General features: G+C 43.5%; 1 protein-coding gene across 1 annotated transcript in view; it reads right to left on the bottom strand.

The window, feature by feature from the left end:
• LOC128893420 (uncharacterized) overlaps positions 1 to 10034 on the bottom strand; it is a 51889-nt gene extending 41855 nt beyond the window's left edge. Inside the window, exons 1-3 of the mRNA XM_054154328.1 lie at positions 9400 to 10034; positions 8613 to 9237; positions 8417 to 8528 (exon numbers count right to left, since the gene is read on the bottom strand). Coding sequence (XP_054010303.1) covers positions 8417 to 8528; positions 8613 to 9237; positions 9400 to 9491 — 829 coding nt within the window. The 5' untranslated portion in view covers positions 9492 to 10034. The remainder of the gene's footprint in view (positions 1 to 8416; positions 8529 to 8612; positions 9238 to 9399) is intronic.
• Positions 10035 to 17254: the final 7220 nt, after the last annotated feature.

The following is a 17254-nucleotide window of genomic DNA, read 5'->3' as shown; positions in this document are numbered from 1 at the left end:
AGCGAATCGCCGTCGAAGGACGAACATCGAGAGGAAAAGAGGCCGCGCAGAGGAGCAGAGGGGGCCCTGTAGAAGAAGGGGCACAGAGGGGCCCGAGAACGTTGGAGACCACCCGAGAGAGAAGTTCAGGACTGGTTGGGAACCGGCGGCGCACGCCATACCTTTGGGGGGTCCCTTATCTTCCGCGTCTACTCGGGACCATCCGGGACTGGTAAGACCTGTCCGCGGACCTTTTGCTCCCGCGAGGATTCTGCATCCTATTATCGATCAATAGGTACGTACACTCTTGCATAACGATCAACCGTTGCCAAGGGACGCAGTTATTTTTCGCAAAAAAAGGGTGTTCAATTCCTTCGAAACTTCACATTTCTCCTTCTCTTCTAGGGCTACGTCACTGAAACTAGAGATATTGTAGTAATAACTACCCAACTGACCATGAGCTTGTTTAATAAAATGATCTGAAGAAATGAAGATCACTAGAGACGAGTACCTTGAAAACGAATAACATGAATGCATCCCTTAAAGGGTGGGAAAGGTGAAAGAAAATGGTACCTATGTAAGTCAATATACATCAAAAGTAAGTGAATATACATCAAAATTCAAATGTGCTTTTTCTTAAAAATTGCCACGAATTTTCTGGACAACCGAATCCTAAAACTGTGCCACTTAAAATCTCCTTGATCCCTCCGGATTGAAAAATAATTCCCAAGGAAGCATCGGTGACAACCCGAAGGTACTTCAGGCTGAAGTCTCGAGCGCGAGAGACGCGCCAGCACCAAAGCGGAAGACGCTTCGGAATAGAGAGGCAAGAGACAGCGGTGGCGAAAAAAAAAATGAACCGAAGCAAGTTCGAAAGCAAAAGAAGACACAAAGCAGAGAGAAAATCGAAAGGGAGCAGAAGGAGGGCAAGAGGCAGAAAAGAGATCAAACGATAGAGACGCGAGGAGAGCTGGGAGAGGGAGGACAGGATGGAAGGGGAGTCGAGGAGAAAGAGAGAGATTCTCATTGTGAAGAAAGCCGTATGCGTACGTAGAAGACGTGAGATCCGTTGGACCCGCATGCGGACCTTATTGTGTCCCAAAAGGGCGTATACGGTAGGTACCTTAATGTCGGCACGGATGAAAGCGTGGGCCCTCCTTTGTCTTTCCTTCGTGAAGCTGCCACAGCAAGTAGCGTGCTCTGCGGGTAGCCCTGCACCATTCTTGAACTACCGTTCCTCGCTTCTCTCTTTCGCTTCTCACTCCGCCGATCGCTCTCGTCCTTTTTCCGCGCGCTCCTTTCGCGGTTCGCGCAGCGATGTTAAATCGGAACCGATTTCTCGGGGCTCGTGCTCGCTGCTAGACGATCGCGAGATTATTGGGGCTGAGAAGCTAAGTGGCGAAGAAGTGGATCGGGATATGTGGAAGCAGGCTTGCTATATCCACGATCGTATTTAGACACCTGGGCTCGACTTCATTCCGGTGAGATACGTCAGGGTAGTTGAAGAAAATGGCCGCTATTGGTTTGGGAACGGAGCCTCATTTTGTAGTCGAATAGAGTTATCATTTTTTGGATATCTAACTCGGAGTCAGATGTACGATTTAAGCTGTTGAACTGAATTTAACTGGATTTTGCGAAAATGGAATGGAGGAATGAATCTTATCGATTTGGAGTGCATCAGTGTGGAAGTGCAGGTTCGCTTTAGGATTAGATAGAAGTGTCTAGACACCTAATTTAGACTAGTTTTGACCGACCCAACCCAAGTCATAATTTAGTATACCATCAAGGTATCGCCTGGACGTGCTGCTGTAACATTTTAGGATCTACAGAATTAGTCCGAGAGCCCGTGACAGAAATGGGTGACTCATTTCATTACACAAATGAACCTGTTTTCCGAAGATGGTATGTCTCCCTAGTTCAGAAATGCTTGGTCTGGCATGAATTCAGTGGTGCAACGCGTCACTATGGCGTATTATAATAATTTGATTTTTGGCCAAAATCAGTACTACTGAAATTTTTAGTATGTATTGTTGATATACCAAATTGCATAAAAAAGTTGGTCTGGTGGATTATAAACGGTGCTAAATGAGTCTGGCAGTCGAAAAACCTTATCGGAAAAACGAAGTAGTTCATTAAAACATCTAATAAAACTATCAAGTAACTGATATCATTATTTCTGAAACTTTTTGTATAAACAATATGTAATGCATAGCGTTAAAAAAATTTGGTCTGGCAAGCTTTGAATGGTGTTAAATCGGTCTGCCAAAAGAACGAACACACATCTGTTGTTCTAAAACTATCAAGTAATAATTATTTTTAAACATTATATACATTAGTTATGTATAAAATATTGCTGTGATGATTTTTATTTCATACAATTATTATTATTACTTAACTTCAATAAGTCATGAAATTGCACGGCGCACATATGTGTTCGCTCTTTTAAACGGCTGCCAGACCGATTTATCACCACTCAAAGTTTGCCAGACCAAATTTTTTTAACCCTATGTATTACATATTGTTTATACAAAAAGTTTCAGAAATAATGATTTCAGTGAAACTACTTCGTTTTTCCGACAAGGTTTTCTGACTGCCAGACGCATTTAGCACCGCTTACATTCTGCCAGACCAACTTTTTTATGTAATTTGGTATGTCAACAATACATTCTAAAAATTTCAGTAATAATGATTTCAGTCAAAGATACTGTTATTTCTTGCATGTTTACGATTTTCTAGCGGAGCGATGCACGGTTTGTGCGCTGCCAGCCTTGGATTATTTTTATTCTTTAGTAGAAAACAGTCAAATAGCAAAAGGATATTTGTAATGAAATTAGCCGAAATTTTATGTCGCGGACTCTCGGACTAGATGCTTTGAACAGACTGCGTTTCGATCACCACTGAATGTGCGAAAGTGAGCAGTCACGACTGACAGCAATACAGCGGGTGTTCCGTTTGATAAAATGAATATAATATCAAAGAAAATATACCCGTTGGAGCGGGACGTTGCCTCTATTAAAATTTCATATACCGTCGGTTCTAACAAAAAATTGCGTTTCCAAATCACTGGCCTCGCGCACACCACTTTTTCTCGTCGTCCTTTCGCGTTTCGTCGTTACTTTTCCAGAAAAATTCTCCCAGAGATACCCGCCTCCATCGGGAGGGGTAACGTAATCCCCCCCACACAAAAATGTTGTGTTACCTGAAAACCGAGCAGAGAAAAATATTTTCGTTTCCGTTGAAATATTCCATTACAGAGGTAACGGATTTCAGTTTTACCTACGTTTCGGCGTCAACGTTTCCGGCTGTTTTCATTACGGAGTCTCTCGTATGGCTCGCTGCCTGGTCGATTTCATAAAAATTTCGTTTGCTGGATCTCTGGTTCGTTCGTATTTTAATTCGTTTTAATCGTAAAATGAGTATCTCTAGATTTTCAAATTCAGAATTTTCAAGCATTAACGTACCATTGTTCTGTATAAAAATTTTAATGCAAACGTCCAGGAATGACTGACAAGGTTGGGCCGAGATCAAATGGTTGCTCAAGGCCATTGTGAAACTATCCTCACCCCCATACAACGACGTCATCTGTCACGAATTCGCACAAACTTTTGTATAGTGATGTTTAGACGTTCGGGATAACACTGTACGAAGGTAGAAGTAGTGCACAACCCAAGTAAGACTGGGGGAAATCGTCTTGACCGGCCAATAAAGGTGGACTCGACCTAGTTTCTTCACGAATATCAGGGAAATCTATTGTACTTCGCACAAACTTGTGCATAGTGATGTTTGTAAATACGGGATAACATTGTACGAAGGTAAAAGTAGTGAATAACGCAAGTAAGAGTGGGGGAAGTAGTCTTGAGCGGCCAATACAGATGGACTCGACCTAGTCCCTTCGCGAATATCAGGGAAATCTACTGGAATTCTTCTAGGATCAGTTTTAAATGGTAGGTATAAAATTGCTGCATCTTTTACATTAAAACCTCGTGTCCACGTTCTAGGACAACAGTGGAAGGCGCGTCCCACGTGATTCGGAGTGGTGGGAATACCCTAGAACGTCGAATGTAGTTGAATTCGACCTAGCCCTTTCGCTTGGCTATTGTGCTTCAACGGAACAATTTTCGACGATGGTACCGGGATTGGTACCTCCGTGGCGCGGAAGTCTCGGGACCCGGGCCCATTATTAATGTCAGAACGTCACAGAGTAGCACGTAGAGCTGCACAGTCCTCGTAGTTGTCGCATGCTGAGGCATAAAAGACGATTAACGGCGACGACGAGGACGACGATTCGGTACGTATACAGATACGATTCCGCCTTGTAGTTCACCGATAATTATTACCGAGTTGCCAAGTTTCCCGGCCGTGCAACGGGCCTCCTCAGACCGCCGGTTATTTCGAACTCGGTTCGGGGCGAACCACTGTCTCCCAACGTCGACGTCGTCTATCCGCCGCTGTAATAAAGTGACATTAGCCGGCATGCGATTCCGCGATAAACTTTCGAAATTTATATTCCCCAGACCCCCTCTTGATCGTCCCACCGACTCCGTTGTCTACGCCGCTCGCGACGCATCACGCTCCGCCTTTTCTACGAACGATTCCGTTCTGCGGATTCCACGGTACTTGCGCAGGACACGTCCCAGGGTTTTTAGCGATCGCTGATTAATGCGCGGCTCGATCCCCGAGGCGATCGTAAATCATCGCCAACTGGAAAACCGACACACACGGGGCTCCGAGCTCGCTATTACTCTTCGAACTCGATGGCGGCGGTGCTTCTCGCGTGTACCCGCGAGGTTCAAGCGTCCCACGTAGTTAAGGGAGGTCTTCGGTGATTGCTCGGTTTCGGGAACGAATGAGGTGGGATCTTCTGATGCTGTGATTCCATCGGTGAGAAGACTTCCAACTAGAGTTTAACGAAAACTTATAATATTTTTCTCGGTGAATAGAATAAAGTAGAGAGGTCCTCTTCTGGTTTGGCTAGTCAGGTGAAGGAACATGGCGATGGTATTCGAGTGTTTCATGTAGTTTAGGGTGGTCCTTGATGATTACTCGGTTTCAAGGATACATGATGGATCCCCTGATGCTGTTGTGCGTGGCTCCATCGGTGAGAGAATATCCAACTAACGAATCTCATTCACTCCTGCTTGGATCTTCTTACCAGAATTCACTTCTATCGATACTCCTTGGAACCACACTCGCTACTCGATCATGCACCATTCCACGAAAATACCCAAGTTAATTGCCGAACAGTGGTAGCTAACAAAGCAAATTGTTTTCAAACCACCTACTTTCCCGTCGAGGATCGTGCCCACCCTAATCGTCGCATTGTCCTACCCTCAGCCCGACGAATCGCGCAAAAGTTTGATTGCATTTCCAAGGTGCTTCAGAGTAACGCTCCTCCCCTACGTTTCACTTCTGCGAATTCTAGGGTAATTGCGGGAAACGAGTTATTGAGGTCTGCCAAAGTACCAAGTCAAACATAATTGTCACGAAGTCTTAACAATCTATCAAAAGTTGAATTGCAGTTCCACTTTCCGCGCGACTCGCGGTCTTCCAGGCACTGTTTACACCGACAAACGGCCATCCGATTGAGACATCGGAGGGTAGGCAAGTCAGCGCCGTTGGTCACTGGGAGTTTCTCGATCGATGCGCGACATTTTTTTATTTGGTTTCCCGAGGACTCGATATATTCCACTCTCGAGCACGAAGTTTACAGTTTCGGTGGCTAGCAGTACCACTCGACTAGCGGAGCGTGACAGTGCCAGGTTTAAAGTATAAAAAGCGAATTATAACTGGGGAAAACAGAAGGATATCGTGCTCGAGCCGTTTCGTTGTCATGACTAATGCTAATCGAGGCCCCCGTTCGCCTAATTACGAATGCGTACTACAAAGCGTATCGAGTGTCGTGCGACACGAGCGACGGAATCAAACTAGGCCGCGATTATGCCTCTCTCTGAAACTTTTCTATACGTAACTCCGATCCTTTTATTTATCTTCTTCGTTTCCATTCTTTTTCTAGAAAAATATTGTTAATAAAAGTCGCTCTGAGATGGATCAGCGGATCCGGTTTCGTAACATGAAAGCGGGAATTAGTGTATTCCATGCAAATGCCATTACTTTCGCCCTCACGGACCGTCAGTTGAGCCACGAGAACTGTGGCCAGCAATGATACACGCTGTCGTCGGAAAGCTACCAATTAATACCAGGATTTCCTTCCTCGACGAAGGTGGGGGAGGGACAGGCTCGATCGCCCTAGCGGAAAAGGGTTTCCCCGATAATTCCAGATCGTTGAGGACACGGGAGAACGAAAAAGGAGACGGGGGAGGTAGCAGGAGAGGGATTCGTCCGTGATTCCGCAACGACAATCGACGCTTCGCGTTTTCCAGAAGAATAAAATTCTTGTGTAAATGTAAATTTCGAATAAAAGGTCGAAATTTCCGTTAGAAGATCGAATATTAAGATTGGATGCGGTGATATTCTTTGAATCATCGAGACTAACATTGGCACTCTCAAAAAAAATTTTCGGAGACAATGGAACGAGACTCGTGCTCGATAAGAAACTACCCCATTGTCCATAGACTACGGCGATTTTCTGCAAGAATAACGCAGGCATAAAGTACACTTTGTGGAAATAAAGCGTCACATACGTAGGTTGTCCTTAACAGTACGCTTCCTCCAAAAAAATATATCTCCTTGATAAACACTAAAGGATGAGTATAAAACTTTCCATCCCTACCTGAGCAGTTTAACATATAAAATAGAAAAATTACTAACACTAAACTTTAGTATACAGTGAAATATTTTTGTATTCAATTAAAACAGGTGCCTTTAAGAAATAGGTGCAAATGAAACGAAATGTCACTAAACTTTAGTATACAGTGGAATATTTTTGTATTCAATTAAAACGGGTGTCTTTAAGAAATAGGTGCAAATGAAATGTCGGTAGATTCAGTTTTAACGAGAAACTCAACAGTGACGGTACACTCTTATCTGTAATAAGATATAATGAAGTGTAGACTAACTCCTCATTGACTCCTCATAATTAAAATAAAACCGTGAAAGGTGGCGGGAAAAGCGAAAGACAGTGTCGCCATCTTTCGCGCGACCACGTAACGCGGAACACGCAACTAAAGTTCCGCCAGAGAGCTTCCGGGCCGCGGCGTGCAGACCCGAAGAATTATCATTCCCGTTGCGCAACCACTGCGACAAAGGAGGCGAAAGTATTATGCAAATGCGAAATAATAACCGGGTACCCGCTATCGAGGCAGCCATACCGCGAAATTACGTTTCCGTCGAGCGTTTCGCCAAAAAGACTTATCGTACCCCCCTCGACGTCCGCGTCGCCATCCGCGACCTGGTACCGCCACGAACGAGCATCGCGACGCGAACTTCGAAATCTAATTGTTTAGAAATTGCGCGCGAATCGACGGCAATTAGCGACATGCACGCCGACGAACACGAAACCAGCGCGAGGGAAATGGCGAACGGTTGAATAATTTAAATTAATATGACGGTTGAGAATGCCTAATAGCCGGTTCACCTGGAGGACAACAGGGAACTTCTTTAATATCCTTGTCCGCGAATGAAAGTTCTTGATTATACGTTTGATGCGTTTCACCTAGACAGAGACAGGATTGATCAAGGAAAATTAGACTTCGAGTCTTATAGCTTCTATCCATTCTATCCAAATTAATAAAGCTCGATACTGTTACGCTGTAACATTACATGGGCTTTTTAAGTTTTTCTGATTTCGTGGTAGTGTTTATAAAATTTTAAAGAATTTCCGTCGCATTCGCGGGGACGCGGACCACAGCGAGAAAAGTAAGTTCGAGGAAAGTTTCTGAACGCGTTGGAAGTTTCCGCGAGGAGGAGGCAGCGGCCAATTTAGACGCAAGAATTACTCGACGCGATCGTTTTGCATCTTACCGCGGCGGACGTCGCCGTGACACGTTAAGAAATTGTCTGGCAGACTTTTTAAAGTTCTGACGGGAGGACGTCGAAGAACTCGACGGGAATTTAATAAAGCCGTCGCTGGGTCGGGGGGCTCGCAACTAATTTGGAAAATTCGCGAGACGGACGAAAATTTCGCGGATGGGAAGTGACGGCTGCCAACCACTCGCAATTCCGCGTAACGGTTGACTGTCACGTGATCATAGATGGAACTTAACAGGAGGCACCACAATGATAAATAATCTCCTTAGTAGATGCGACAATTTATAGTAAATCTGCTCCATGCAGCTCGAATTATTTTCAATAAAATATTTTTAAGCATAGTTAAAGTTTTACCAAGGTGATACCAGTCTTGTAATTAATTTATGTAAATATATATTTTTCTACACTGAGTAATGCTTAAATACGATTATCTCCAATCATGATGTTAATGAAGTATATATGCTTTAAATTGATACACCATTTTAATAACATGAAAATATTATTGACTCACCAATATGATGATCGTGCCATGCTAGAACACCGCAAAGAAGAGCCAGCGTCTTTCCACTTCCTGTTGGACTCTCCAGTAGGCAATTTTCTTTCTTTACACAACCCTGTATGAGCTGGAAATATTAAAATAGCATATCAATAAAGGATATTGCTGTTACTTTTACAATTCAGCGACAGGAATTAAAATAATTTCTTACCTTATTCATTACAGCAACCTGAGACGAATAAGGTTTCACAGGAAGTTTTACTTTGATTCCAGATATCATTATCTCATGATTTACATCAGGCAAAATATCTTCCTTAAGTTCGGTTGTATTTGATGGCTCAGCACTTTTGAACCCCTTAAATTTTTTTTTTTGTTTACAATGAGACGAAGAATTAGAATCATCATCTGTGATCAAATCAATTTTCTTTGAAGTATTATTTTTCATAGTAGGAACAAATATGTTTGATTCGTCATCAGAGGAGTCCCACACTTTGTGTTCCATTGTAGTGCCCTTTTCCATATTTATATTTTTTTTAGGCCATCCAAACATTGAAGTTTGTGTTTGCCCTCTTGAAGTAGATGGAAATACCGTATCGACTACATCTTCATCGGATGATACACTATCAGTAGACTTTTGAAACTTATGTAAAGTCTCATTGTTGTAAACTTCATTCATAACTGATTCTTGATCTGACAAATCACTGTCGCAAATATTTTGACTAGTGCTCTCATCAGATGATATTTCAACAATGACCTCTGAACTGGGCACTGACTTATTTTTACACGGAGAGCCCTCACTCGACATGTCATGCTTTTTTAGGCTCAATCTGCTCATTCTATTAACAGAAATATGTGTGTACATTGCCGTGAGTTTACTTTAAAAAGCTCTCATTGAAAATTCGTGGAGCGTCATGCAAGTTAAACATTAAAACATCATGTGCAAAGTCAGCTACAATCTGACATAACCTCATACGCTGTCACGTGTAGAATCAACATACCTGCATTCCTCAAACCGCTCTTCAATCTTGATTTTAATCACTGTGTAAATAACAAATGCAATAACCGCAGTAATTACACAAATTACGAGCATCAATTAGCAACGATTAAACAGCTATAAAACAGGTGACAGATACCCGGTAATAGCACACACGTTTCCCGCTTTTTCTGTCATCGATAAATAACACCGTAAGGACTTTTCAATTACTTTAAATATTCTTTTTAACGTTACTGTAGCTCAAAATTATTCAGATTGAGAAACAGGAGCAACAAACAACAATAGAAATCTACTAATAAGTATGTTTTAATTCTATTATTTCTCGCAACTCTCTGTTTGACCACGTGACTGCAACGCCACGTGCGTGAAGTTCATTAATGTGAAGGTGGCGTCCAAGCAGGTTACGTTTCGCAGACTGTGTTCGTCGCATTTGTAATACAACTTTGTTATCTAAATTAGATTGTCTGTAGCAAGAAGAACGTGTGTAAATTAAGTTTGAAGTAAATAGTAACGTGAATAGAAGGAAGAACTGTTATTGCTGTGACAAGAACGGGATTATAACAGCTTCGCTACCGATCTTGGCACGAACGGAAAGTACACTCGTGGGAAATGTTTACAGGCAGAATAGAAAAGGATTGTTCAGGTATGTCAGTAAATATTATGTAAGTAAATATTAATCGAAAATTATTTTTAATACTAAGGCAAGCTTGTTTCTTTTCGTATCATTATGTAAACGACAGAAACTAGATGTATTTTTCCCCTTTTTTTTGCAAATGCGTGCCCATAACCTTTCGATTGTCATTAACAGCGGTGTTGACAACATTATTTTCTGCACTCAGTGCAAAGATAATGCTTGATAGTTTAGATAGTGACCGAAGTTAACATTATTTTCTTATTACTCATCCAAGTTTGTATATTTTTTGTTGTATCTTGATGAAAGTATATGCAATATACTGGCGAGATTTTCCTGATAAAATTGGCACAAAACACGATGCAATTCAGACAACTTTAAGTTTCGTTTACGAGATGCAATATTTTTATACCGACATTTTTTGTTCTTTTGGAGACACTCTAAAAGATTCTGCATGAATTTTTCATTTCCAGGCGATGTCAAAAATGGCCATTTCTTAACCTCCTTTGTCACTGGGTAGTATAAACAAGTGTTAATATTATAAAAATACATATTACTTATCATAAGCGAAACTCAAAATTGTCTGAATTGCGTCGTGTTTGATATTATTTTTATCAGAAAAATCTCGCCAATATATTGCATATATTTTCATCAAGATACAACAAAAAAAGCATAAAAACTTGGATGAATATTAAAGAACTAATATTAACTACGGTCACGTATATTATCCCTTTGGAGTATCTGCCAGCGGGTGGTCGTAAACTGTCGTTTGCTTTCGAGCATTTCCAACCATGGAGTGGATGTGGATCGCCCGAATTGACAAAATAACATGTCTCGCTGGAGTACGAACATCGTAGATGTTAGCGACAGTAGGAACACCTTTGTGAACGTTTTTAGGCTATTTTATTGTTCGTGTTCGCCGCAGTGTGGACCCGGGGTTACGAATCACAAAATCGTGTCATGAGAAGGGGCGCGAATTTCAAACTACCCCTTTGGAACTCTAACGTAAACGTTATTTACACAATATTTTTTTGCAATTATTAACCGTCCAAGACGTCGAACGTCATCGTGTCAAACCGAGATTCAGTGATCATTTTTCGAGAATCATATTCCTAACAGATCCCTGTGCAGAACCATAATTTTTCAGACGAACAGAATCGGACAGGTGGAACGGTCGAGTTCGCTGGACTTAATACCGAAGTTGTACCGGTGACCTTCATAGAGAAGACACGTTTCCTCGATGGAATATAATTTTTGCCCCGTGATTTATGGTTCCTGGTCGGTCCAACGTATCAAACTTCTGATTTACGTGGCTGTTGTGCCGGAGTTTCGAAAGCGGCCCCCATCAAAGGGGCCCAACGGAATTTAAAAGCCATCCCGGCGCGCGTGCGTCTGGAATAAGGAATTTCACTCGGTGCCCCATGGAGCATCTCGCACTGACATGAATCCTTATCAAATTATCCGAAATTCCCACGCACACGTACAGTCTGCCAGCGCGTGTGTGCGCGCGGGTCCAGCGAGTACACGCCTTGCGTCCTCCTCATCGCCAGGAGCGTAGGACGTCCGAGGAGCCGCGTCACGTATACGCGATGAAATTACTCAGCTCGGTGAGCATTTTCAGCTCACGTACCACCGCCGAACGATCCTGACGAGGAATCCTCGCGTTTTCACACGGTTATGATGTATATCTTAATGATAACACGCTGCCACGGCAGGAATACTCCTACCAATGGCTCACCCTTGCCCGTCGATTCATTTTTACGAAGGTTGCGATTATGGTAGCCGATTCTCACGGTGTGGCATCGCGTCGTGGAAGAGGAGAAAACATTTTGGGATTGTTATGAGATCTTGATTAGGGGTACGTAGCGATGTAGTCGAGGTAAACTCGATTATATTTGACGTTATGCAAGACGAGTGATTCCCACGAAGCAGCATCATTTTGTTGAAGATAGAAAAGGAAGTCTTAGGGTTGTCTTGATTCTGAGAGACGTCTTGTTCAAACTAGTGGTGCCATCTGTTTGGCGCGCGGAAATACTCAAATAGAAGCAGTTGTGAACTATATTTAACGCGAAGTTCACTGCTGATGTTTTATGTTAATTAAAATCACCGTTATTTTGCTACTGCTATTGCTTTTCAAAGCATGTATCTACACTATGATTATTTGTATCATTTTCATTTTTGGGATTAGTTTCCGAAACATGAAACGAGAAATGTTACACAAAAAAGTGTACGATTCGGCACGAAACTCCCTCGAGGGAGAGATTGACTTAAATCATTTGATGACGTCACGCGATAGCCCCCACCCTGGCCGCATTTCGGCTGATTAATTGGACGCCGTGAGCGGTGCACGGGTGGTAATTTATTGAAGTGTCAATCGTCGTTATTGTTATTATGACCGCTGGTGTTATTTAATCGCTTTCGCGTCGAGTGCTGGAGGCGAGATGGTCGAAGAAACACCGTGACAAATTGGAAATTCGTGTGAAATGCAAAGTGCACAGGTTGGTCAATCTGTCTGTCATCGGTCAATTGGTTCATCGATTCTACTGGTGTTTGTTCCGCTTAAAAGGTTACATAATTATAGAGAACGAAAAAAAAGTAAAGTATACACTGTTTCCAGAGGGTTGGAAAGCACATTTTGACGAAGTTAATATTAATATATCATTTTGGAGCTACAGGGAGAATTTCCAAAGATGAGAAGAACCTGTTAAACGATACGTCTCTTCCTATTGGACGAGTCAATCCGCATGGCAACAAGAGGAATATAGCGCTGGCAGAAAAAAGCGCGAAACTTCAAACAGTTAACTTTGCGATTCCATAAACTCACAAGTTAAAACTGGAATTCGTTGCATGTATTTCTTGTATTTAATGCGGCTGTAAAATAACTACAATGTGTCACAGTTTTACGATTGCGATTCGCTTTCCAGCGTCTCGTCGTTTCACACTCGAGAGATCGCGTTGTCCGTGAGTTCAACCACTGGACTGTAAGTTATGCACACCCAACACGATGCCCATAAAATATGTCGAAGGGTCCCACGGAGTCATTACTGGAAAGTGCGGGCAAATTGCGTGTAACACCCCTCGCGAGAGTCACAAAGCACCGGACGGGCTTTACGCGCCGCTGGCTGCGCGACGTTTCGACGAGATTTAACTCTTTTTCCGCGGAGGACTGTTATTCCGTCTAGAAAAATATATTCCACTCGAATCACGTGACAAAACATTCGCCGCAAATGAGGGAACTCATAGCATCGATTAAGGAGTTGGGTCACAAAAAGGAGTACCTTCAGGAATTTTTTACGACGATACTAGAAACCTGATCGAAACGAGCTTTGTTTCTATAAATAGAACATATAGTTAGGTTCTAAGGAATTATTTTTATGTTCACTTCGAACGCGAGGAAACAAAATGGCAGTGTACTCGAGCGCGAGGTATACGTAAGGCCTGTATGACACAGTCGCGTCTTCTTATCTCTGTGAAATTCGACGGAATCCCCGAAAATATCTTTGATTCGAGAAAGGGGGAGTTCGAAAAATAGGGGTGACGAAATTACGGGGCACGCGGCAGACGGGAAGGAAAAAAATAAATAGAGGAACGGAGATCCCCCTCACCGATCACGCGGTATCCCGTGGTCACCCTGTGCGAATCCGGGGAATCAAGCTTTCTCGTGGTCACGAAACCGAGCAGCAGCAGCGGCGGCGGAGAGAAATATGAAATATAAATAAAACATATTCTTACTGGCGGCAAGTGCAATAAAAATGCGGGGAGATCAAGAGGGATGCCGGAGGAATACGTAATGGGGTCTTCTTCTCTGCTCCAACCCCTCCTTCGTGCTTCATCGTGGCTGCTCTCTGTCTCGTATCTCTTTTACCGGTCGCCTATGCCCTTCTCTCGTTCTACACCGTTTTTATCCCTCCCCCATTAGTAATCGGTGGTCAGACGTAAAAAAGCGCAGTAACTTTTCAAATTTGGAATGTAATCCTTGTTGAAGAAAATACTGTTACACATTACGTCATTCCTCGCCAGAATTCTGAAATTACATTCTAATTATGTAATCGAAATCGGCATAGAATTGGAAAGGTGTAGAAATGAGCTAAGGTCACCTTCGGTGTCTCGATACTTCGAACTCTCCCCACACCACACCGCGACTTGTTTATCTCGGGCGTTCGACGTGAGCGACATGACTTTCCGTCGTAATGCGCATAACTGCTAGTTATGCCTGCGAGCAGCCGGCACCTCCCTCCCCCGCTATAGTGGAATATTTCTCGAGCGACAAGGCCTTCCCGAACCAGAGACAAATTCGAATAATATTCGAATAATAGACGACGGATTCAAATATGGTGATTCGTTAAGATAAATATACATTCCGATGGTGCCCAACGTTTTTGAAATTAAGAATATCCTCAATTGCAACCTTGCTCAAGTTTCCGGACGCCGCCTTCCATTCCAGAACAGGATATTCCAGACGGATCGTGATAATGCCATCGAGTTGACAAGATTGAAAACCAAATTGATGGCGTAGCAGCAATTTTAAAACCCGCAAAAAGAAATTCATCGCCATTCATTACCATGGATAGGATGGGCGAGGAGGTGAGGGAAGGAAGAAGGCTAAGAAGCCCGATAGAAGAAACAATTTCGTGAACGGCGAAACGCTCGAGCGACGAAGTGTGTTCTCCCCTGGGGGCAGCATCCTCGTCGCTGGAGAGAAAGTACGCGGGCAAACAAGCCAATAAACCGAACAAACGGTCGTCGGGACTTAATTAAGGAATGGCGACTGCATCCGCACGCCGTGCCTTCATTTCGTCCGGCAACTTTATCGTCGGTGCTTATCTATCGGCCGTGAGATAAGATAAAAGGTCAGAGAGTCCAGGGGTGCGGTAAAGGGAGGAGGGCGATAGGCAAGATAGCCACCTCCTACGAACGGCGAAACTTTCGGGGTTAGAGGGGGGCACCATATGCGACCTTCTTCTTCGTCCGGGGAAAGGGGCCAGGGGGGTGGGGGCATGTATCCTTTCCTTCCGCTCCTTCTCCTCTTCGAGACTTTTCCTCTTTGTTTCTATCAAGGGGGGTTGAAATAGACGCGGACGGAGGGTCAAATCGAGTACGTCGTGTCCAGGAGCACGGCCGAAAGTAAAATAAAAGAATCATGCTGGTTGGGGACCCGGGGAAACTGTCCGTGTACGCCCGTGCCAGCCACGCCAGGACGAGGATCTTTTGTCCTGGCTTAAAGTCGAAGACTCGCTCCTGGCGATCGTCGCTTCCGCAGTCCGGGGATTGAAAAGGGGTGTGTAAAAATGTTGATTCTGAGAGATGCCTTCCTGGTCATCGGAAGAGTCAAAGTTTGTATCCAATATTTTTGGAAGAAAGATACCGGCGCATAAAGTCCTGGAACGCTGGGGACAGTAAAACACCGTGAACGTAGAATCCCAAAATCAGGAACGTAAAATTCGGTGAAATGGAGAACCGTAAAGGGCGGAACTCCGAGGCATTGGTTTTTGGAAATCGGGATCGGGAGACGTGGAGTTTTATGGCAGAGCCAATCTTTCGATGCGTAGAACCTTGATTCTACTGAATCATATACTATTCCTTGTTATACGTAGATTATTTATTTTTTATATAATTAATTACTCTTTCGTTCAAATTTATTGAGATTGCCCTTTTGTCATTCCCAGGTCGCGTGTATCGATCACTGTTCCCTGAGAAGCAAGAGGGAAATTCGACCAGGAACTGGAAAATGTCCTATCGTGAAAGGTAGGCTGGAAGGAAGGCAGAGGACAATAACTTTTCCACGGGGGCACTCGAGGGACATCGATCAGATGCGATCACGGTGGAATTAGCCGTCCCTTGCAGGACTCCAGAACTCCTTCAACCCCGTCCTTCCTCCTATCGGGAACCACCCTTGTCTCTGTTTCTTCGACCTCGACAAGAGGTTCGACGACAAACGGTTCCATCGGTGTACACTGGTCGTCGCTGAATTGACGTGTAATAAACGCGAACACCAGTATGACGCAGAACAAACGATATCGCAGTGAGTAATAACTGAATAATTAAAGTCTTCGCCAGAAGCTAGAAACACATCTAAAAATTCAACATTCAAACGGATGTAGCTTGATTCTTCGTACAAAAATGAGTAGAAAATATGTAACGAACTATTTTTGTACGAAGCTTCTTTCTTGAGAAAACCAGTACCAAAGGTCCCCACTGCTCGTATTACGGACACCACCTACCGCGCTTTCACCTTCCACATTCAAAGTCCGTTATCTTGACAACCAAGCCTCGTCCAAGAAAAATTTATCGCACCTTTTCGTTTCATTTTTGAACGAAGAATCACCCTGTGCTGTGACATTTCCCTCACCTTCCAATTTACCCCAAAAATGGGGGTGAAATCAAGAGTGCCGTCGAAAAGTACACCGTTCGAGGTCCCATCAAATAGTACAAACGTTCTTCAGGCTCTGTTGTCACCGAACGAGGCGCCTACGCGTCTGGCATTCTTCATGCTCGCAGAGAAAGTGAAAACAGGGGGGGGGGGCAGCGGGGGCCATGAAATATGGATAGGTTTGGCCCGACGCCACAAAAGAAAGCGTTACGGCAAATTAATCGGTCGACGAGGAACACGCGAGACGTGTGATTTAATAAAAAGCTTCCCTTCGTCGGCAAGGGGTGGAAACGCGGCGCCCCCCCTGCCGCGTAATAAGTTTAGTTTCTACGAGAAAACGGCCATAAAACGGGACGTGTAGTCGCAGCGTGGTGCCTTGGTCCGTGGCGTGTAGATTCCGCGGGGCGTTTAGGGGACATTTTTTCCTTTACGATTATTGCCAGCGTGGAAACATTGTTGACGAGTTAGCGTCGTTAAACGAGGTTAGGAAATTATCGCGGCCTCGGAAGCTTTGTTTCGTTTCCAGCGACAAGGTCGCGTTATCATCCTTCCTGATCCCCTTTGGCTTCCTTTTCAATTAGGCGGTAGGAAGTTTCTAAAAATAATTTCATTATAATGGATTATAACGAACGAAACGCGACAAAGTGGTGTAATACAAGAACGTTTCCTTCCACATTTGCCCTAATTAAAATACTGGCAATTTCTACTTCTAAGGAAATATATATATGCCAGATACGCGAAAAGCATCCAATATATTCATGCATGTTTCATTCGAAGAGATATGCATTATGCAAAGCATGCAAAATGAAAAATACATTTTTAAGTAATTCTAACGACGAAATAAATTTCTGTCTACGT

The sequence above is a fragment of the Hylaeus anthracinus genome, unplaced genomic scaffold (assembly GCF_026225885.1).
Source record: "Hylaeus anthracinus isolate JK02 unplaced genomic scaffold, UHH_iyHylAnth1.0_haploid 27492, whole genome shotgun sequence".
In the NCBI taxonomy this organism is placed as follows: Eukaryota; Metazoa; Arthropoda; class Insecta; order Hymenoptera; family Colletidae; genus Hylaeus; species Hylaeus anthracinus.
This window is presented reverse-complemented; position numbering and strand designations above follow the sequence as displayed.